This window comes from Elephas maximus, chromosome 6 (assembly GCF_024166365.1).
Source record: "Elephas maximus indicus isolate mEleMax1 chromosome 6, mEleMax1 primary haplotype, whole genome shotgun sequence".
Lineage (NCBI taxonomy): Eukaryota > Metazoa > Chordata > Mammalia > Proboscidea > Elephantidae > Elephas > Elephas maximus.
The window spans coordinates 54678282-54702552 of record NC_064824.1 but is presented as its reverse complement, the minus strand read 5'-3'; the positions used below and the strand labels follow the sequence as shown (position 1 = coordinate 54702552).

At 37.8% G+C, this 24271-nt stretch overlaps 1 protein-coding gene across 5 annotated transcripts in view; it reads left to right on the top strand.

Annotated features, from left to right (window-relative positions):
• The window catches only part of CYTIP (cytohesin 1 interacting protein), a 75629-nt gene extending 60970 nt beyond the window's left edge, over positions 1-14659 (top strand). For all 5 annotated transcript variants that reach the window (XM_049887275.1, XM_049887273.1, XM_049887274.1 and 2 more), the window contains 2 exons: positions 10905-10971; positions 13525-14659. In XM_049887275.1, coding sequence (XP_049743232.1) covers positions 10905-10971; positions 13525-13991 — 534 coding nt within the window. In that variant the 3' untranslated portion in view covers positions 13992-14659. The remainder of the gene's footprint in view (positions 1-10904; positions 10972-13524) is intronic.
• Positions 14660-24271: the final 9612 nt, after the last annotated feature.

The window sequence follows — 24271 nt, the reverse complement described above, 5'->3', positions numbered from 1 at the left end:
TAGAAATCTTTCTGAACTTCCTTTATTCTAATAATTTGTAGATTTTCTTTGATTTTTTGTATAGACATCATATCATCTGCAGATAATGAGAGTTTTACCCTTTTTTATCTCCAGTTATTCAACTAATTTATTTTTCTTTTCTTATAGCATTGGCTAAGACCTTCAGTATATTTTTGTAAATAAGTAAAAGACATATTTCTAACATTTGACCATTAAATTTCAATAAGGAGTAAACAATGCTTCATATTTATTTATTTATTATTTTTAACTGTCAAAAGTTAATTTGCTTTTATAAAATGGAGATACTAAATCTTGGTGGACATCCAAAAAAACATTAAACTAGGTTTTCAGACTTTTGTAGAAAAAGGAAAGGAATGAAGAAAATAAACTGATGATCTTATTTAAAAAGCGAAAAAATAGGCCTGTAATTCGTGGAATAAAGTAGTACTCTCTTGCACAAATATATTTCATGCTTGTAAGAAACTTTTGTTCTTTGAGTGTTTTCTCTTCAAGTTTTAATATACATACTTCATTATTATTTTTTCTAAGAATATATAAACTTTAAAAATTTTCAATATCTCCTTTTCCTGGACATCATGAAGACCTTAACATGCTGTAAATGTCAATTTAACATCCTATTTTCCTTATTATTGCCTTTTTGAAAGAGTTTCATCAGTTTTTAAAATTACAAAATATTGGATTTTATTCTAAGAAACCCCTACGTGTCTGTCAGCGTATCATACTCTGGTGGCTTGCATGTTGCTGTGATGCTGGAAGCTATGCCACCAGTATCCAAGTATTAGCAGGGTCACCCTTGGAGGGCAGGTTTCAGCTGAGCTCCCACAGTAGGATATACAGGAAGAAGGATCCGGCAGTCTACTTCTGAAAAGAATTAGCCAGTGAAAACATTATGAGTAGCTGCAGAAGACTGTCTAATATAGTGCCGGAAGATGAGCCCCTCAGATTGGAAGATACTCAAAATACGACTGTGGAAGAGTTACCTCCTCAAAGTAGAGTCGACCTTAATGATGTAAATGGAGTCAAGCTTTCAGGACCTGCATTTGCTGATGTGGCACGACTCAAAATGAGAAGAAACGGCTGCAAAGATCCGTTAATGATTAGAACATGGAATGTATGAAGCATGAATCTAGGATTTGGAAATTGTCAAAAAGGAAATGAAACACATAAACATCCATATCCTAGGTATTAGTGAGGTGAAATGGACTGGTATTGGCCATTTTGAATAGGACAATCATATGGTCTACTATGCCGGGAATGACAGTTTGAAGAAGAATGACGTTACATTCATCGTCAGAAAGAATATTTCAAGATTTATCCTGAAGTACACTGCGGTCAGTGATAGGATAATATCCATATGCCTACAAGGAAGACCAGTTAATGAGACTATTATTCAAATTTGTACACCAAACACTAAGACCAAAGATGAGGAAATTGAGGATTTTTTCCAACTTCTGCAGTCTGAGCTTGATAGAACATGCAATCAGGATGCATTGATATTTACTGGTGATTGGAATGTGAAAGTTGGAAACAAAGAAGAAGGATTGGTAGTTGGAAAATATGGCCTTGGTGTTAGAAATCTATCACATGATAGAATTTTGCAAGATCAATGACTTCTTCATTGCAGATACCTTTTTTCACCAACATAAATGGTGACTATTTTTTTTTATACACATAGACCTCACCAGATGGAATACACAGGGATCAAATTGACTACATCGTGGGAAGAGATGATGGAAAAGCTCTATATCATCAGTCAGGACAAGGCCAGGGGCTGACTGTGGAACAGATCATCAATTACTCATATGCAAGTTCAAGTTGAAGCTGAAAGTGATGAAAATTAAAAGTCCATGAGAGCCAAAGTACGACCTTGAATATGTTCCACCTGAATTTAGAGACCATCTCAGGAAGAGATTTGATGCATTGAATACTAATGACCAAAGACCAGACGAGTTGTAGAATGACATCAAGGACATCTTACATGAAGAAAGCCAGAGGTCATTAAAAAGATGGCAAATTTGAAACGACCAAGATGGATGTCAGAAGAGACTCTGAAACTTGCTCTTGAATGTCATGTAGCTAAAGTGAAAGGAAGACATGATGAAGTAAAAGAACTGAACAGAAGATTTCAAAGGGCAGCTCGAGAAGACAAAATAAAGTATTATAATGACATGTACAAAGATCTCAAGGTAGAAAACCAAAAGGGAAAAATATGCTCAGCATTTCTCAAGCTGAAAGAACTGGAGAAAAAATTCAAGCCTCAAGTTGCAATAGTGAAGGGTTCTATGGGAAAAATATTAAACTATGCAGGAAGCATCAAAAGAAGATGGAAGAAATACAGAGTCACTGTACCAAAAAGGAGGTAGCATATGATTAGGAACTGATGGTACTGAAGGAAGAAGTCCAAACTGGAGTGAAGGAATTGGAGAAGAACAAGGCTCTAGGAATTGATGGAGTACCAATTGAGATGTTTCAACAAACAGATGCAGCACTGGAAGTGGTCAATCGTCTATGCCAAGAAATTTGGAAGACAGGTACCTGGCCAATCAACTGGGAGAGATCCATGTTTATATCTATTCTCAAGAAAGATGACCAACCGAATGCAGAAATTATCCAACAATATTCAAAAGTGGCTGCAGCACTATATTGATAGGAAACTACCAGAAATTCAGGTGGGATTCAGGAAAGGACTTGGAACCAGGGATGTCATTGCTGATGGATCCTGGCTGAAAGCAGAGAATACCAGAAAGATGTTTACCTGTGTTTTATTGACTATGCAAAGGCATTCAATTGTGTGGATCATAACAAAGTATGGATAACTTTGAGAAGAATGGGAATTCCAGAACACTTAATTGTGCTCACGAGGAACCTGTACATAGATCAAGAGGCAGTCGTTCAAACAGAACAAGGGGATACTGAGTGGTTTAAAGTCAGGAAAGGTGTGCGTCAGGGTTGTATCCTTTCACCATAACTATTCAATTTGTCGGAAACCCTGGTGGTGTAGTGGTTAAGAGCTATGGCTGCTAACCCAAAGGTTGGCAGTTTGAATCCACCAGGTGCTCCTTGGAAACTCTATGCAGCAGTCCTATAGGGTTGCTGTGAGTAGGAATCAACTTGATGGCAACGGGTTTTTTTTTTATTCAATCTGTATGCTGAGCAAATAATCAGAGAAGCTGGACTATATGAAGAAGAATGCAGCAACAGGATTGGAGGAAGACTCATTAACAACCTGTGTTATGCAGATGACACAACCTTGCTTGCTGAAAGTGAAGAGGACTTGAAACATTTCTTGACAAAGATCAAACACTACAGCCTTCAGTATGGATTACACCTCAACATAAAACAAAAATCTTCACAACCGGACCAATAAACAACATCATGATAAATGCAGAAAAGATTCAAGTTGTCAAGGATTTCATTTTACTTGGATCCACAATCAATACCCATGGAAGCAGCAGTCAAGAAATCAAAAGACACGTCGCATTGGGCAAATCTGCTGCAAATGACTTCTTTAAAGTATTGAAAGCAAAGATATCAGCTTGAAGACTAAGGTGCGCCTGATGGAAGCCACGGTGTTTTCAGTCTCCTCTTGTGCATGCAAAAGCTGGACAATGAATAAGAAAGACTGAAGAAGAATTGACGCCTTTGAATGGTGGTGTTGGTGAAGAATATTGAATATACCATGAACTGCTAAAAGAATGAGTAAATCTGTCTTGGAAGAAGTACAGCCAGAATGCTGTAGATTATGTCTCACATTACTTTGGACATGTTATCAGGAGAGATCAGTCCCTGGAGAAGGACATCATCCTTGGTAAAGTAGAGGTCCAGCGAAAAAGATGAAGACCCTTGATGAAATGGATTGACATGGTGGCTGGAACAATGAGCTCAAGCACAACAATGACTGTGAGGATGGTATAGGCCTGGGCAGTGTTTCGTTTTGTTGTACATAGGGTCACTAGGTGTCAAAACCGATTAGATGGCACCTAACAAAAAAACAAAAAAAAATTCCAAAAAACTCGTAATGAATCCATTTGTCAACCGGTTGAATTGATGTGCTTGCTGTTGTTTCCTGCATTCTACTTCTTAGCTCTGGGTTTATTTTTCTTCTTGGTAAAGAACATACTTCAGTGAGGGCAAATAGGTCTTTCTTTGTCAAAAAAGAGTCTTTATTTCACCCATACTCTTGCCCTGGTAGAGTAGTGGTTAAGTACTATGGCTGCTAACCAAAAGGTCGGCAGTTCGAATCTGCCAGACACTCCTTGGAAACTCTATGGGGAAGTTCTACTCAGTCCTATAGGGCCGCTATGAGTCGGAATCGACTCGACGGAACTGGATTTGGTTTTGGTTTTCTTGAAAGACACTTTTGCTAGGTAATTGCTAAGTTGACATTTTGTTCCCACGGCACTTTGAATGTATTATTTCTTTGATATTTTTGTTGATGAGAAAACTCCTAATTATCTGTCCTTTGCAGTTAATCCACATTTTCTTTAATTTCTTCTGAAAGTTTTAAGGTTTTTCTTTTTATACTGAAGTTCTTAATTCATCTCAAATTAATTTTTGTATATAGTCTGTGGTAGGATTCCAATTTCATTTTTTTCCATATGGATACTCATTTGTCCCAGCACCATGTTTTTATAGTTCCTCTTTCTCCCTTCTGCTCTGCAGTGAAACCTGTTTGTAACTAAATTCCATGTATGTGTGGACTTGATTACTGGCTCCCTATTCTGCTCCAAATTGATTCTTGGTCAATTTGTTTGCCCTCGACTCGGTTATTTCTAATAAATCTTGATATCTGTTTGGGCAAGCCTTCCAGTTTATTCTTGGTCCTTTGATCTTCTATACAAATTTTAGAATCAGATTGTCAAGTTGCATGAAGGTATGCTGTTTTGATTGATATCCCACTCTGTATATGCAGATCAATTTGAGGAGACTCAGTAGCTTTATGATAATGAATTTTGATGGATTATCTCATTTTTAATTGTCTTCTTTAATATCTTCTAATAAAGTCTTATAATTTTATTCATATGGGTCTTATAAATCTTTTGTTAGATGTATTCCTGTCTGTCTTATAATTTGTAGTCCTTTTATAATTTCTTTATAAATATTGCATCTTTTGATTGAGGTTAATGTATATTGTTATTGTTGTATGCCATTGAATCAATTCTGACTCATAGCAACCCCATGTAACAGAACTGCCCCACAGGGTTTTCTTGGCTATTATCTCTATAGGAGCAGATTGCCAGATCTTTCTCTCTTGGAACTGTTGGTGTTGCAAACCACCAACCTTTCAGTTAGCAACTAAGTGCTTAACCATTGCGCTCCCGGGGCTCCTTCATAAGGTTGACGTATATATGTACAAAATCAATTTTCTATGCTTTTTTATTCAAACACCTTGCTAAACTCTCTTGTAATTTCTAATAAATTGTAGCTTCTTTTGAGTTTTTATGAAGGTAATAACTGTGGATAACAGTTTTATTCATTATTACAATCCTTCTTACTTTACTACACTGTGTGGGACCTCCAACTCAATGGTGAATAGAACCCATAAAAGCAAGCATCCTTGTTTTGGTCTTGATTTTAAAAAGAATTCTTCCAGTTCTTCCTCATTAGGAATGAGCTATCTTTATTAATATACTTCTCAGACTAAGGAAGCTCTTTTCTATACCATTTGTTGGTGGTTTTTATAGCACTTGTGTGTTAAATTTTATCAAATACTTTTTTTTTTCTGCATCTGTTATGATGCTCTTCTGTTTTCTTTCTTTTTTTTTCAATGTCAGTAGAGTGAATGACATTTAAAACATTTCAAACATAAAGCCACTCTTGCATTCCTAGGATAAACCCCCAAACAAACAAAAAATCTCATTGCTATAGAGCCGTTTCCAACTCATGGCAACCTCATGTGTTACAGAGTAGAACTGCTCCATAGGGTTTTCTTGCTGTAATCTTTACAGAAGTGATCACCAGCCCTTTATCCCATGGTGCTGCTGGAGAGGTTCAAATCACCAACCTCTAGGTTAGCTGTTGTTGTGTACCACAGAGTCAGTGAGTCAATTCTGACTCATAGCAACCCTGTAGTGACTGCCCCATAAGGTTTCCTAGGCTGTTAATCTTTATGGGAGCAGATAACTAGATCTTTTTTTCCACAGAGCCACTGGTGGGTTCGAACTTCCAAACTTTCAGTTAGCAGCAGAGCTCTTAACCATTGTGCCATAGGACTCCTTCTAGGTTAGTAGTTGAGTGCAAGCCATTTGTGTTACCCAGGGACCTTTTAGGATAAACCCAACCTGGTCATAATTGGTAATTATTTTTCAAATACTTGTCAATTTGACTTGCTAATATTTTCTTTAGAATTTTTGGAAGTAGCTTCATGAGTTAGCTTGGCCTGTTATTTTCTTTTGTCAGGCTATTTTTCTGTAATTTTGGTATCAAGTTTACTGGGTTCTAAGCATGAGCTGGGAAATATGTTCCCCTTTTTGTTCTCTGGTAAGAACTCTTGTCATATAATCTGAATCATCAGGGCTTGGCGGTTCTTTTTTGGTGGGAAGTCTTTTAAACTATTTTTCAATTTCTTTATTAGTTATAAGATTTTTTTTGTTTGTTTTTGTTTTAGCCAGTTTTGGTGAATTACGTTTTTGTTAATAAAGTTTTGAAATTTATTGACAAAGTCGATGATAAAAATTCAGTTATCTTTTTATTATAACAGTGATTATGTTCCCATTTTTTTTGTACTATTTTTTATGCCTTCTCTACTTTCCCCTTTTTTCCCCCTTGTTAAATCTCTCTAAAGAATTTTGTATTTTTGAGTCTTTTCAAAAACTAGTGTTTGGATTTGTGGTAATGTTTCAAAATATTTTTCTGGTTGCCTTTTTGATGTTCTTTTGTCTTCAGTAATATACAGTTCACGACACTGTGACTGGGTCTGGATGTATTTTTAAATTTATACTTCTTAGGACTTGCAGCGCCCTTTCAATCTAAGGAATTATGACTTTCTTCAGTTTTAGAAAATCATCGGCTTTGACCTCTTTGAATATAGCTTCCTTACCACTCCTTGTATTATCTCTTGGAATTTCTTTTAGATATGTATTAGAGTCTGTCAATCTATCTTCTACGATTCCTAACTGCTCTTTCATATTTTATATCATTTTATGTTTTTTTAATTCTTTAGTATTATCTTCAGTGATTTTCTTGTTCCCTTTGTGTTCTCTATAGAATGTGTTCTTTCTGTATAGAAAACCAAACTTGTTGCCATCGAGTCAATTGCCACACATGGTAACACCATGTGTTACAGCGTAGGACTGCTCCATAGAGTTTTCTTGGCTGTAATTTAATGGAAGCAGATTACCAGGCCTTTTCTTCATGGTTCCACCGGGTAGGTTTGAACTGCCAACCTTTAGGTTAGTAGTTAAATACAAATTGTTTTCACCAACCAGGGACCTTTGTTTTTTCTACAGAGTTTTTAAATTTATATACGTGCGTGCGTGTGTGTGTGCGTGTGCGTGTGTGTGTGTGTTTACATACTTACCTTGAGTGGTAGCCTCTCTCCTAAGCACAATGTGATAGCTGGACAGCTGCCTCCACTCAGCTCTTCAGAGCTCCCAATCCAGTGAGGTCTGACAACTTGGATGGCTGTCCTGAGGTCAATATGCTGCGTGGCTGTAGTCATGAGGCAGTGTTTATGTACTTCTGCCTCTCTAGAGACAAGCTCTACGGGAACCCTAGCAATCACAGCAGCTTTTCTCAGTCTCCTTTTACCGGTGGGTGAGCTTCAGCTATATACTTTGCTCAGATAGGTGCATTTAAACCACATTTTGCCATAGGATCCATATTCCTGGCTGCCTCTCTCTGGTTCTGCAGACCCAGCATGACTTCAGGTTCAGTCCTGCTTGCCTTTTTTCGTTTCCTTCCCATTTCTAATCTTTTGATTATGCCATTTCTAGTTCAGCTGTTTTTTAAAAAATATTTATTTTATTTTTAGTGAAAATATAGAGAGCAAAACATGCACCCATTCAAGAATTTCTACACGTATAATTCAGTATAGTCCACTCTTCACTTTGTATCAACAATCTTGCTGTTTCTACCCAAATTGATCCATCACCTTTAAATTAGACTCACTGCTCTGCTAGTCTTCTCATCTATACTGTGGATTTACTGTTGTCATTTTGGTCTCATTATATATAATATTTTAAGAGGGCACAATACTCAAGGCATACTAATTGAGCTAAATTGTCGTTTAGTCTAAAGATTACTTCAGCAGATAGTTTTGGTTAAAGGCTCAAAGAGCATCTAGGGGCAATAGTCTCAGTGGGTCCAGTAAGTCTGGAGTCTTTAAGAATTTGGATTTCCGTTCTGCAATTTTATTCCTTTCGATCAGGATCCATCTATGGTGGCTGTGATCAAAATGTTCACTAATGGTAGCAAGACACCATCCAGTTCTTCTGGTCTCATGACAGGGGAGGCAGTAGTTCATGGATGCAATTAGTCCTGTAGTCCTTGTTCATCTCTGATTCCTGGGTCTCCTTCTTCTGTCACCTACAGGAAACAGAGATCAATTTATCTTGGCTGGCCACTCACAAGCTTTTAAGACTCACTGAATGAGGACACAGAACAGAAACCCCAAAAACAGTATTATGCCAATTGATAACAGTTCAGTTCTTGGGCCAGAAATGTCTGGGTCTGACCTACAGTCAGGATCAGGTTGGCTTTCCCTCCACACAATGACATTTACTTTGTATGTGCTATGTAATTGTGCAATCTGTACCTCAAAGAATTTTTGCGGGGGCCAGCAGCTCTTCTTTAGAAACAGTGGTCCCTTCTGAGCAAGGAATTCCCTTTCTCTTGACCTATGATTCAAAGTTTTGACATGAAAAGAGCACATCAATGGAGTAGCTGGGAGAGCTAGTTTTTAATCTACCTCTGTTATTTACTGGGTTTGTAGCCTTTGGGAAGTACTTTGCTACTTTGTACTTTGAAAGTGCCTTGGGAATGTTTAGCTGTATGTCTCATATGGATTGAAAAACACTGGGAATGTAGATAGTTGAGTGTTGTATCAGGAAATCATTTTTTCATTCAGCTAGTACTGAACAGTTGCACAGTGAGTTGATGTAACCCAGTACAGTTAGATATCACATATACTTCTCTTCTAATGATGAGAATTTATATTTGACCCAAATATATAGTCGTTTGACCCAAATATATAGTCGTAATGTCAGTAGTATAGGCAGAGAAATGGGGAAGTTTACAATTACAGATCCCTAACAACTGACTGAAAACTCTTAGTCATGTTGACATATCTGATTTTTACACTGGTGTTTTCTTGCTCTAAGTGATGACATACTTGTAACTGGGCCAAATCAGCAGATGAGATATTTTAAAACCTTTATTTTCATTAAAAAACCTCCAATTATTTGGCAATCTTTGACTCTGTATTTCTGGGTAATAAGTGCGAAGATACAAGTCCCTCTTTTTTTTATATATAGTTTTGAGTGTCAATCTGGCCTTATGGTTCCCAGCTGGACTCTATTTTTTTTTTTTTTTTTGCAGGAGATAAACCTCTTTGAAAAGGAAGAATAGGGTTGGTATATAGGGCAGCTCCTTGTTAGTCCTATACCCCCTGGGTGCCTTACTCTGACTTTCACATGAAACAAGACTTAAACAGGAAACAAAAACTGTGATGAAGGTAGCCCACAGATCTTACAGCCATTATTATAATCTAGAAAGAACAAGAAATTAATTTAGCCAGATGTTTTATTGCTTTGATTTATTGTTTATATATCATGTTGGAAACCACAAGGATTTCTATGAAGGCTTGGAAAATCTTGCCCAGTTTCAGATCTTGCAGGGCTGTGTTCCCTTAAGCATTTAGTGACGTTCTTATAATTTCATTATTTTCTTTCCCTTAGGCCTTTCCCTCCCCAATGTGCTTTTTTTTCCCCCTTTCTTTGTAGCCTGGGTCTATACCTTCCCAGATGTGTAAAGAGGACTGTTTGTTTCCAACTATGCTATCTTTACTTTGGGATAAGTCTTCATTGACAAATCTGAGCTGTGCCCACCTGCTGGGCTTGCCCCAGTGATCTGGAATGTCGGGGAAGGGTGGAATGGAAGAAAAGGAGCAGGGCAAAGAATGAACCTTGGTGTTTGGCTAGATGCCTGGTTTGCTTTCAATTTCCGTTGCCTCAGCTCCCCTCTATGGGCTGGGCTCAGCCATGCAGTTTTCACTGTTACATTCCCACCCTGGGCCAATGCTTTCATGTGCTGGGAAAGCCTAGGAAGGAAGCAAATAAGAAGTTGGGTTACTTAACAGTGTTCTAAGTTTAGCCTTTGAAGGAAGCATTTTAGACCATGTCTGTTTCCTTTTTTGTGTGTGGAAAATAAATAGATGTTCAGCAGAAAAAACTATTATAGAATCCCAAGGTCATTGGTTGATGATGATATTTACTGAGCATTTACTATGTTCTAGTCAGTGTTCTAAACATTTTACATGTATTTACTCATTTAATTCTCATGACAATCCCAAGGTTTATGTTCTATTATTGTCTTCACCCTGCAGACAGGGGAAAGCTAGAGTGTAACTACCTGTCTAAACAGCTAGTAAGTGGATTTGAAAACCAAGGAATCTATTATATTTAAAAAAATATGTAAATAAATACATTTCATTGTTTTAAAAAAAAAAGCAAAATGCTTGTAGAAGCTCCTAGGATATTTCTTCAGAAAGTGTATTCTCAGTACCTCCATTTTATACAGCAAAACTCTTTCAAATGAATATGGAGGGATAGTTACTGCCAGAAAGAAGAGAATGAAATTTAGTGACAAATATCAGCACCTAGAAGTAAACTGTTGTCTTCACTGGGGTTTTCTAATAATTAACACTTTTTTCTTCATTCTCACAGCAAACTTTGAAGAAAAAATGGGTAGAGTTCAGATCTCTGCAGTTACAGGAACAGCGTCTTCTTCATGGTAAATGTGATTTCCTGTTTAGAAACCACGGTAACATTTCATCCTTTCAGTGTTTCTGCCTTTAAGTTGTTTTAGGGTTGTCATCATTACAAGAAAAATTTGTCTAGTTCCAACCAAGGATATCCCTCTGTATCTCTTTGGAGTGATCCTTGGAGTGACCTGTGGGTTAGGAGGAAGAGTAAGTCAACACATAGCACATATGCATGCAAACACACATGTGTGCACACAAACACAAGAGGCACCTGGAGATGTGAGAAGAGCAGTAGAAAATATTGCCTGAGTCTCTTACTAGTTCAGGAGATGAATTAAATTCTCTAGAACATTCATGGTACAGGGACTGTGTAGTTCTCAGAAGCTATTCAGGCTAGAACGGTTGCCCACTTCTTGAGTAGAGTGCCTATCATTTACTCAAATTGTGTAAATTCCATTTATATATATATATATAAAATTCTTCATGGCCACCAAAACCAAGGTAGAAATGTGTAAGATTATTAGAACAGCAGGTGTATGGCTCTTGCCATTGTGTGCGTTTTGAAGAGAAGAGCTGAGTTTTAAACGTGTTGATTTGACATTTACTGTGTGACTGTGTAACCTGAAGGATGAACTTGCATGTACAAATAATTCACAGAAGCCGTCAGCTATGTGGGTGTGAAATATAGGTTATATCTTCTTCAGATGACACCGCACTAAAGTCCCTATTTATAACCTACTATTTATATATATATATTTTTTATTTATAACCTACAATATCTGTTAAAAGTGATAATCCATTTGGTTACAGAAAAAAATACCATTTAATCCTTGATTAGATACTGATTTATGGTTTAGAGGTTTGTGTTGAAGTTGTTGCTCAAAAAAACAGAAGTATTTGAAATTTATGTACTAGTTACTTCTCTTTTTTTATGCCTTTAAGTTGATATTTTTAAAAAATTCACGATAGAATTCTTGGAGCTAGAAGTTTGTTAGTGAGCCAGAGTTTTTTTTTTAAAAAAAAAGTCTTTGCAGTTTCTCTATTTCAGGCACATTTGGATTTCTGAAAACAAACAGGTGTTGGGGATGCCTTTGCCTCACTTCTGGAGCATCTTGGAATGGAGGTGGGGTTTAGCAGTCCTGAGCTTCTATGGGAACAGCTTTGTCTGTATCTTTGCCCTTCGATCAGGGTTGAGGAGATTGACTTCTTATAAGGCCACTCTTGTATACATTTTTTTAGAGATTGAGAGAGTTCTTTGGTCTACTTTTTCTATGGCTGTTATTGATTTCCATCGAGTTGATTCTGACTCACGGCAACCCCATGTGTGCACAGTAGCACTGCTCCATAGAGTTTTCAAGGCTGTGACCTTTCAGAAGCAGATTGCCACGCCTTACTTCTGAGCCAGCTCTGGACGTGTTCAAACCACCAACTTTTCAGCTAATAGTTGAGCTCTTAACCATTTGCACCACTCAGGAAAACATGACTAGTCACCACAAGTTTGGCCATATTCAGCCTTGCAGATCAAATGGAAAGAAACTGTCACTTTGTATACTGTCAACCAAGGGCAAAGACGAGCAGCAGTAGACATCTCAGCATAAAGTAAAACCATTCTGAGTGTGCAATGTTCTGTTTTGTTTTTTTTTTTCTGAAGCAGAGTCACCTAATTACATTTTCCTCAGCTTGGTATTACAATTATTTTCTTTTCTGTAACCAGCATGCCAACCAACTCAAATAGTGTGGAAGCAGGTAGGGTATGGACAGGAAGTTGGCGTGTGATTAAAACTTGCGTTTGGAGAGCCCAAATACACATTATGAAGGGTCGATGAAAAAATTCAGCCAGTGGTTAAAATTCAGTTTCCTGAAATACATTATTACTTGACTGAGGACAGGGATCTTTTTGGGGCACAGCACTTTTACAGAGCATTTAAAGTATTAAGGAAATTTAGAATATTTAGGTTAAAAGACATATTTGATTTCATAAATCCTCACTATTTTTAAACATCTTTGAATTCTCTATAATCAGTCTACAGGTGTAGGTTTAGAACTGTGTTTCCTCTCTACTTCAAATAATTTTATAAGAATTTTATGATTATTAAAAAAGTCAATAATGAAGAATTGGAGGAACTAAATGGAGAAATCTATAAGACAGTATTTCCCAAAGTGAATTCTGCGAAACTCTATTTCTGTGAGAATGCTAATTAAATGTTACATGGCCAGTTAATTCTGGGAAATTATCCTTTTGGAGATACACAAACCCCATTGGCATATTCTTGGTTGAACTGTTCTCTTAATCTAGAACTGTAATTTTCTTGCCCACAGAACTTCCTTACATGGAGAAACTATGCCCATGAAAAATGGTTTGGGAAAACTTACATTAAGATTTATCAAGTGACGTCATCAACAGTCACACAAGTGAAAGACACTCTCGACCCTTACTTTTCCGTGTGCCTTTCTGAGAGAAAGTTTGGTTTATTTATTTGTAGGGTGTATTTTTAAAATTTTTAGTGTTATTTGGTGTGTTTATTTATAGGTGTAATTATTTGTAGATCCATTACACAGCAGACTTGTTTTCTGAATTCTAGGTGATGCAGCTAACTGCCCAAGTTTGGAAAACACGGACATAGATGAATCGTCTTTGTTTGGAATGTTGCCTGCGCCGGTCCCAGCCCTCGTGGACCGAAATCGATTATCCAGTGAGAGCAGTTGCAAGAGCTGGCTGAGCTCCGTGACCATGGACAGCGAGGACGGCTACCAGACATGCATGTCTGAGGACTCTAGTGGAGGGGCCTTCAGTCGGCAGACAAGCACAGAGGATGAGTGCTTTATCCCCAAGGATGGAGACGATTTTCTGAGGAAGTCTTCATGGAGGAGGAACCGGAACATCAGCACCACCAGCAGTGGGTCTCTATCTCCCTTGTGTGATAGCAGCTTCTCAAACGTGTTTGGGACCCTGCCCCGGAAGAGTAGGAGGGGAAGTGTCCGGAAACAACTCTTGAAATTCATCCCTGGCCTTCACCGCGCGGTGGAAGAGGAAGAGAGTCGCTTTTGACCTCTTGTGATGTCCTTTCCCATTAGCTTATTTCCGAAATACCTCTAGACTTCTCTAGATCAGCTCCACCCAGTTTAGTGGGAAAGTGCAGAGAGACTGAGAAACTGACGTCCCTTTATTTAAACTTTTGTTTCTTTGTTTTTTGCTTCTTAAATCATTTTTCAACCAGAACAACTCAAGTTCTTAGCAGGGAGATCTGGTAATAAACTAGATAACATAAAAAATTAACAAAAGTTCCTGCTCGCTTTACTGTTGCTTATGGAGGTGAGGTTATTATTTGTTTTACAGATTGTTCATGGCAAGAATTGAGAACTTTTTGGTGTTAAATTTGAAGAAGGGACTGAGAGAATGTAACTATTTGGAATACTTTCCACGGGTTAATTGGTATGTTACAAAACCTTAGGTTTTCTTAAGTTCGGTAACCTCTGGGGGTGCTTTGTAATATGCAGTTTTGAATGTGTATGTCCAGATCTATGAAAGGTTATGACCAAAGGTGATCATCAGACATTTCTCACATCCACATGACAATAAAAAAAAATACAGCAGGAAATTTAAGATTAGTGGAAGGGTCTAAGCTTCATGAGAAACATGGAAAGTGGTCGTTGGTCTGAGATAAGTGTTGAGGAAGAGTACAGTAAGATCTCTCTCTCTCTCTCTTTTTTTTTTTTAATAGGCAGTCTAACAAAAATGGTAAGAATTTCATTTTTCTTGCCTGATTCAACTTTTGTTCTGCCGGAACATTGATAACAAGTCTGGAAGAACTCTCAGAATCCTACAGTTTTGTGATTTTTTTTTCAAGTGTGATACTTTTTGCCACAAATGTTTAAAGTCTGAAAAATTAAGACTTGGGAAAGGATTTTCCTCCTGTGTATTTTTTTCACATCATCCCTCACTTCATACTATATATCCCAAACAGTTATTATCTCAGATCTTTTTTGCATATTAATTATGTTAGATCACATTTTTATTCAATAATATTAAAGCACATGATTTTTCTGTTCTGGTGACGCAGCTGCTACTACTTATACTCTGGAGTAGATAGTCCAGACTATATAATAAATAATTATTTTAAACTCTGTGTGTGTGTGTATGTGTGTGGTTGGGAGAAGGAGAGACAATTGGCTTTGAGTGGGACTGCTACACTTAAGCAAACTTCTAAATAATCCAAGAGATTTATCATTTTGAGAGAAAAAAAAAGTGTAATTTTTGTAGAGGGGACGATGAGGAAGCTTAGGGAAATAAAACATGAAAAGATTTGTAATTATGACCTACTTTCTATTAATCCTTTGAAATCAGAGGCATCCATTGGGTGATGAGATTGAGTGAGAGTCATTCAGATGAAAGGCAGTGTGCTGCATTGTTCCTGGGAACAATACCAAGCATGCCTATGATTGATTGATGCCTAGTAGGTTAACTCATAGCGACTCTATAGGACAGAGTAGAACTGCCCCATAGGGTTTCCAAGGCTGTGAATCTTTATGGAAGCACATTGCCAAATCTCTCTCCCACCGAGTGGCTGGTGGGCTCCAACTACTGACTTTTTGGATTGCAGCCGAACGCTTAACCACTGCGCCATGGATTAAAGATGCAATACCTATTATCCCCTCAATAACCTGTAGACAGGTGTTAGGCATACAGACAAGGAAGCAGGATTTCAGAGAAGTTCTCGAGGTCACACAGTGGCAGGGCTGAATCTGGAAGCTGTTTTTTTTCCCTGGCTCTAGCTTTTCCTCTTAGTCTTTCTCGATATCGTTTATTCTTTTGCTGGTACTATGTAGATATTCCTACAGGAATTTCTTTCTCTAACAGTAAGACTTAAAATGCATAATTGTACATGCTTCATGGATAAGGATATTGTCTTCAGTAAATAGGAAAACAAACACACATTTAGAGTGGCTTTTTCTCCTGGTTCCCACAAGCAAGTTTTCAGATATATGGGCTTATTAATAACTGCATGGTTATGGATGTGTTGTTATTTTCAACAAGGGCTTGAAAACGGGTTGTGATCCAACTGGTACTGCTTATTTCTCCTTGTAGACTAGAATTATCAAGTTAAAGATGTCCTTGCGTGAAGGCAGCCTGTTAGTCTCATATCTCTGAAGTTTAGTGGGAAGAAATACCATGTTTACTTGAGGAAAGTAAACTTTAAAGTCTTCGACAATGTGAAAAGTCCTCTGAGGACTATCACAGGTCATCTGGGAAAGCAAGCCATAGGCCATTTGCTTTTTTGGAGGCTTTATATGTTAAATTTAGTGTGACTAATGCAAAGTGAGACATCTTTCCATCATTGTGTACATGTGAGAAGAAGCATGCAACCAAGGAATACTGCAAGAGTATAAGAAGTGGGCTAATATGTGGAACATGGAATCCATTCCATTGGTATCTGTCTAGGAAGAAAATTGTGTGCATTTGTGTTTTTGGAAAAGTAATTAATATTTTGAACATTCCCAAATACCATGTACAAAATTCTAATTCCAGAGCACCTAGGAGATGACAAAGCTTCACCAAGCACTGAATGATCTATCTGTTGCTTCTGAATCACAGTAAAGGTCAGACCTGGAATGGAGACAAAGAAGGGGTAGAGCAAGTTTCACTGTAGTTTGTGATAAGAGGAGTTAGAGCTAAGATTTAGGTACATTTCTGGGAAGAAAAAAAAGAAAAGCCCTGGTTAACCAAGGTACAGGAAGGAAGGGTATGTCATGTTTTATGTGTTCACAAGCTGTAAGAAAATTAGCTATTGTTTAGTGGAAATGTGGGTAAATTTCTCACAGCACAGCTTCTCAGACTGAGTCTGACCTCAGTGGGGCTTTAGAAGATTTTCTCTCATCTTCTGGTGCACAGTGACTCACTTTGATGTAATTTACTGGGAAAAGAAAAATAAAGTGTTTTTTTTTTTAACCCAAAGTTGTCACATATGCAATATTGGTGAACCGCATGGACAATTTGTTACAAAAATGTATCTTTCTAGAGTTGCATTTGATAAACCTAACTGGAATCAAGCATGTTGAGTAATTACTCTCTCATGTGTCTGAAGAAGCCACAATATGTCAAGCAAGTCGGAATTTTATTTTCTGAAATGAGCTTTTATTCATTACTAACTACTTCGTAATACCTTTGATGTCTTAGGCGCATGATACAAACAGTGTTAAAAATTCCAGTTTGAATTGAAGAAACCAAACTTGGATGTGGTTTGCATGTGCTGATCATAGAGTATAAGTATTTATGGAAGTATACAATCTAAGTATAGTAAACAATACATAACAACTATATTGAACCCTCAGATCACAAAAGTATTATTATTTTACACCCATTTTCCTTAAAGGACTATAGGTTATAAAATCAAAAAAGTTTGATACCTTTCTGAAATAAAGAAATGCTATTCTTCAGTGATAGAACTCTATCATCCACCTACCTACCTACTTATCTACCTATCCATCATCTATCTATCATCTCCTTTCCTTCTCCCCTCCTCCCTTTCTCTATTAAATCGAATGATTGTTTCGAAAGCAGATTTTCAGTACACCTCAGGTAACCGCGGGACACTTCCTTCTTTCAGGGCCTTAAAATAGTACTTTGTACTTCACTTAGGTTTTCCACTTGTATTGGTTTTCTATTGCTGTGTAACAAATTACTACAAACTTTGAAGCTTAAAAAAAAAAAAAAACGCATTTATTTTATCGTAGTTTCCATGGGCCAGGAGTGTGGGTACAGCTTAGCTGGGTCCTCTTCTCTGGATCTCACAAGGCTGCAATCAAGATGTTGATCAGGGTTGAGCTCTCATTGGAGGCTCAACTGGGGGAGAATCTGATTCTAAGCTCCCGCAGGTTGTTGTCAGAATCATTTTGTGAGGCCATAGTATTTATATGGCAGTGGGTGGGGTTAGTATTTATGGCAGCTTTCTTCTTCAAAGCCAGTAATGGAAAGAGAGAGACAGAGAGACAGATATATATATATATAGACAGAGAGACTGCAAGAGCAAGACAGAGTCTCATACAATGTAATCGCAGGAGTGACATTTCATCACCGTTGGCATATAATGCAGCTTTATAGTAAGTGTTGAAACTGGGAATTGTGAGTCCTCCAACTTCGTTCTTCACTATTTTGTTGACTATTTTAGGTCTTTTGTCTTTCCATATAAACTTTAGCATCAGTTCGTTGATACTTGACAAAGGACCCAAGAGACAACTGAAAGGTCTCCCTTTGGCCAAAGATGAAAAAATCTGAGCAGCAAAATAAATAAAGTAGGATTATTACCCAAAGTATAAAATACATATTCTTACATGAGTCCATACTGATATAAATAGATAAATGAATAAATAAATGGGGTGAAGAGATAAACTGTGCAAAGAAGTTCCAAATAATTCATGTAGAGACTCAACCCTCAAGAGGATGGAGCATAACTTATCACCTCTTAAATGTGGGCTGCGTATAGTGACTTCCTTCCAAAGAGTGGAGTATGAAAGGTGGAAAAAAGAGGAACTCTACAGTGGAGAAACCTGACAAATACTACCTCAGCATGTTCAAACGACTGCCTCTTGGTCTTATGCACAGGTTCTGCATGAGCACAATTAAGCGTTCTGGAATTCCCGTCCTTTGCAATGTTATCCATAATCTGTTATGATCCACACAGTCAATTGCCTTTCCATAGCCAATAAAACACAAATAAACATCTTTCTGGTGTTCTCTGATGCAAGATCTGTCAGACATCAGCAATGATATCCCTCATTCCACATCTGCTTCGACTCTGGCTTGAATTTCTGGCAGTTTCCTGTTGATGTACTGCTGCACCATTTTTGAATTATTTTCAGCAAAATTTTACATCCTGTTATATTAATGATATTGTCCAATAATTTCCATATTCTGTTGTTTCATGTTTCTTGGGATGGGCACAAATATGAATCTCTTCAGTTGGTTGGCCAGGTAGGTGTTTTCCAAATTTCTTGGCATAGATGAGTGAGGGCTTCCAATGTTGCATTCGTTTGTTGAAACACCTCAGTTGGTATTCTGTCAATTTTTGGCACCTTGTTTTTTGCCAATGCCTTCAGTGCAGCTTAGACTTCTTCCTTCCATACCACTAGTTTTTAATCACATGCTACCTCCTGAAATGGTTGAACCTTGACCGAATTTTTGGTACGGTGACTCTGTATATTCCTTTATTTTCTTTTGATGCTTCCTGCGTCATTCAATATTTTACCCCTAGAATCCTTCAATATTGTAACTAGAGGCTTGAATTTTTTAATTTTTTTTTCAGTTTTTCAGCTTGAGAATGCTGAGCATGGTCTTCCCTTTTGGTTTTCTAACTCCAGGTCTTTGCATATTTCACTTTGTCTTCTCAATCCCCTCTTTGAAATCTTCTGTTCAGCTCTTATACTTCTTCATGTCTTCCCTTCACTTTAGCTATTCTACTTTCAAGAGCAATTTTCAGAGTCTCTTCTAACTTCCATTTTGGTATTTTCTTTCTTTCCTGTCTTTTTAATGACTTTTTGCTTTCTTCATACATGGTATCCTTGATGTCATCCCATAACTCCCCTGGTCTTTGGTCATTAGTATTCAATGCTTCAAATGTATCCTTGAGATGGTCTGTAAATTGAGGTGGGATATACTCCAGGACGTGCTTTGGTTCTTGTGAAACTTGCTCTAATTTTCTTCAGCTTCAACTTGAACTTGCTTATTAGCAATTGATGGTTGGCCTTGTTCTGACTGATGATACTGAGTTTCTCCATTGTCTCTTTCCACAGATATAGTCTATTTGATTCCTGTATAGTCCATCTGGAGAAGTTCAAATATATAGTAATAGTTTATGTTGTTGAAAAAGGTATTTGCAGTGAAGAAGTTGTTGGTCTTGCAAAATTCTATCATTCAATCTCTCGTGTCATTTCTATCACTGAGGCCATATTTTCCAACTACCGATTCTTCTTCTTTGTCTCCAGCTTTGGCATTCCAATCACCAGTAATTATCGTTTCATCTTGATTGCATGTTTGATCAATTTCAGATTGCAGGAGCTGGTAAAAACCTTCAGTTTCTTCATCTTTGGCTTTAATGGTTGGTGTGTAAATTTGAATATTAGTTGTATTAACTGGTCTTTCTTGTAGGTGTATGAATATTACCCTATCACTGACAGCATTGTACTTCAGGACAGATCTTGAAATATTTTTTTTGACATTGTCTGATTTAAAATGGCCAAATACCAGTCCATTTCCCCTCACTAATGCCTAGGATATTGATCTTTATACATTCCATTTCTTTTTTTGATGCCCCCCCCAATTTTCCTAGATTCATGCTTCATAATCTCACGTTTCTTCAACGTGAAGCTGTTTCTTTGCATTTTGAGTTGTGCACCCTCAACAGAAGGTTCCTAAAGCTTTACTCCAACCATGTCATTAAGGTCGACTCTACTTTGAGGAGGCAGCACTTTCCCAGTATATTTTGAGTGTTTTCTAACCTGAGAGGTTCATCTTCCAGCACTGTATTAGACAGTGTTGTGCTGTTATTCATAAAGTTTTCACTGGCCAGTTTTTCCAAAATGCACTACCATGTCCTTCTTCCCAGTCTGTCTTAGGCTGGAAGCTCTACTGAAATCTGTCCACCCCAGATGACCCTGATGGTATTTGAACTACCCCCTGGCATAGCTTCCTTTTAACATTACAGCAACAAGCAAACCACCACAGTACAACAAACTGACAGACTAGTGGTGGAATGCAGAGAGAGAGATAATAGATTAAAAACATGGAGGAATGAATGAAAAAGTCCACTATACATGAAATGGACATTCTGTAAGGATAAAATAGAGAAAACTGGAGAGAGGTAAGATTTGAAGAGCTGATGATTGAGAATTTATCAGAATTGATAAAAACCTATGTGTCCTTAGAGTCAGAAACACTTAGTCTTGAGCAAAGTAAATAAAAATAAACCCATCCTCATACATTGTTTTGGAACCATGGAACACTAAAGTCAAGGCAAAAATATTAAAAGTAACCAAAGACAAAAACAGATTACAAGGAACAAAAATTGTGTTAACAGAACCAACTTTTCTAAACCTCTAACACCAGGAGGAGAAGCTCTAGTGGCACAGAGGTTAAAGCGCTTAACTGCTAACCAAAAGGTCAGCAGTTTGAACCTACCAACAGTTCGAACCCACCAGCCACTCTGTTGGAGAAACATGTGGCAGTCTACTTTTGTAAAGATTACAGCCTTGGGAACTTTATGGAGCAGTTCAACGCTGTCCCTATGAGCCTGAATTGCCTCGATGGCAGTGGGTTTTGTTTTTGGTAACACCGAGAGGGAGAATTGTTGTTGCGTGCTGAGAATTGATTGTGGCTTGTAGCAATCTCATGTGACAGAGTAAAACTGCCCTATAGGTTTTTCTTAGCTGTAATCTTTATGGAAGCTGATCACCAGGTCTTTTTTCCATGGAGCTCCTGGATGGGTTTGAACCTCCAACCTTTCAGTTAACAGTCAAGTGCCACCAGCGCTCCTTAGGGGAAGATGTAGACACTAGTAAATTTCCCATGGTAACGAATGCCACGTTGTGATACCTTTTGTGTGATTATCTAGTAGCCTTTCCTAGGTGCACGCCCCAACTTACCATTGGTGGCACGTACGATTTTCTTTCTCTCTTACATTCCCGCAGTTACTAGATGAAGATAATATTTATTAAATGGACAAGACTTTTGATTAGCTAAATACATAGGTTCAATCTTCGTTTGTTCATTCAATCATCCAACAAGTTAATGAACAATTTTGAACCAGTTCTAGTTAATGAAAACTTTGTTAGAAACTCAAGATAAGGGTTCCTTGCCTAAGTACTTAGAGTCTAGTCAGAAGACAGATATTTATTTTGTTGTATGATAAGTGTCTTAGTTATCTAGCACTGCTATAACAGAAATACCACAAGTGGATGGTTGTAACAAGGAGAAATTTATTCTCTCACAGTCTAGTAGGCTAGAAGTCCGCGTTCAGGATGCCAGCTCCAGGGGAAGGCTTTCTCTCTGTGTTGTCCCGGGAGGAAGGTGGTTGTCATCAATCTTCCCCTGGCTGAGGAGGTTTTCAATGCAGGAACCCCAGTTCCAAAGGACTAGCTATTCTCCTGGATCTTGTTTCTTGATTGTATGAGGCCCCCCACTCTCTGTTCACTTCCGTTTCCTTTTATCTCTTGTAAGATAAAAGGTGATGCAGGCCACAACTCAGAGAAACTCCCTTTACATTGCATCAGAGATGTGACCCGAGTAAGGGTGTTACATCCCACCCTAAACCTCCTTAACATAACCCAATTTTGCCTCATTAACCACAGGCAGAGCTTAGAATTTACAACACACAGGAAAATTACATAAATCGCAAAATGGAGGACAACCATACAATACTGAGAATGATGGCCTAACCAAGTTGACACATATTTTGGGGTAACACAATACAATCCATGAAAATAACTTTCAAGACAAAGATATGGAATATACTTTAAGAGCCACTTAGACTGGAACTGAAAATGTGATCATTATTATATACACTTCTGGGCAAGAGTGCAAAGAATTTTACTTCTGTTATGTTTGACGTTAAAATGTAATAGGAATAAGCATATTAATATGAAATAACAACATCCTTAATCTCAGCAAATCATTTGGATTTGAACTAAGCTTTTTTTTTTCTCTACAACAGTGTCAATTTGGTGATTGTGACAACCAGAGAGCATTCTGATCACACCATTAATTATAACTATTCATTACTAATTGCTAATTCATTTCTGATGAAAATGTCCTGTGGTCAGATTGGTAAACAGAGAAGGTCAGATGGTACCTACTTCCTCAATGGCCAGTGGAAGAGAGTGTCTTCCATTCTTGCCACATTTCTTTCCTACTTCAATCTCCAAACAATAATGCTAGTAATGCCAGAGGCAAAATGAAGACTTTGTTGTTGTTGTGTGCTGTCAAATTGATTCCGACTCATAGTGACCCTATAGGACAAAGTAGAACTGCCCCGTAGGGTTTCCAAGGAGTGGCTGGTGGAGTCGAACTGCCAGCCTTTTGGATAGCAGCCATAGCTCTTAACCACTACACTACTGTGAGGTGAAATTCTGTAATTGCTTTGCCTACAAACATCTAGAATTAAGTTAATGGGTCAACATACTTCCAAACCTCATCACTGCTTCAGTGAAATATGGAGAAAATAAGAACCAAATTGACTAGACAGTGCAGTCTACTATTATAAAAATGGCTTAATTATAGTAACCATACCAATTCTAGTCATCGATGAATGATATGTAAGTAAATTTTTACAGTTTTTTAGAAATAAAACAGGTAAAATATAGAAGGTGATAATGGCTAAGGGTCTGATTCCAACTAGCTGTATTTGAATACACAGTTGCCATTTCTTTACCACATTGTGTGACACTTTTATTTTGAATTTTGACTATAGACGGAGCCACTGATTAAAAACAGGATGTGGGTGAACAGTCATGCATAGGACTCGCTGGACTAGACATGAGCTAAGCTAGTGGTTCCCAAATAGCAGCCTTCACACAAGTGCTGGCTTGTTGCATAAGAATCACCTTGGGAACTTGTTAAAATGCAGATTCCCTGGCATTAGGCCCCAGAGATTCTCTTCAGTGGGTCTGGGCAAGTTCCAGAATTCTACTTTTGAAGCAAGCACCCTTGAGATTCTCACACAGATAGACAAGGGATCATGCATTGAGAAACACTGATAGAGAAGTTTATTGTTCCTCTGGCAGCTCTGGTTTGGAAAAGGGTTGAGACTATGAGTGATAAGAAAAGGAGTATAAGAAAAATGATTTTAAAAATGTGAGAAGTATTAAAAGTATCTTTAGAAGAAAGTTAGCTCCTAATAACTTCCAGTGGTTAAGCATGCAGCTGCTAAGCAAAAGGTTGGTGGTTCCAACCCACCAGCTACTCCACAAGAGAAAGATGTGGCAGCCTGCTTCCGTAAAAGTTCCAAACAAAACCTGTTACTGCCGACTTGATTCTGACTCACAGAAACCCTATAGGACAGAGTAGAACTGCCCCCATAGGGTTTCCAAGACCTATAGGGTTGCTGTGAGTTGAAATTGACTCTACCTGCAGTGGGTTGAGTTTTTGATTTAGATTTCCCATTAAGGTACCCTGGTAACACACCAGTTAAGTGCTCAGCTGCTAACTGAAAGCTTGGCATTCCAACCCACCCAGCAGCACTGTGGAAGAAAGACCTGTCGATCTGCTCCCATAAAGATTACAGCCTAGGATACACTAGGGGGCGGTTCTAAACTGTCACACAGGAATGTTGTGAGTCGAAA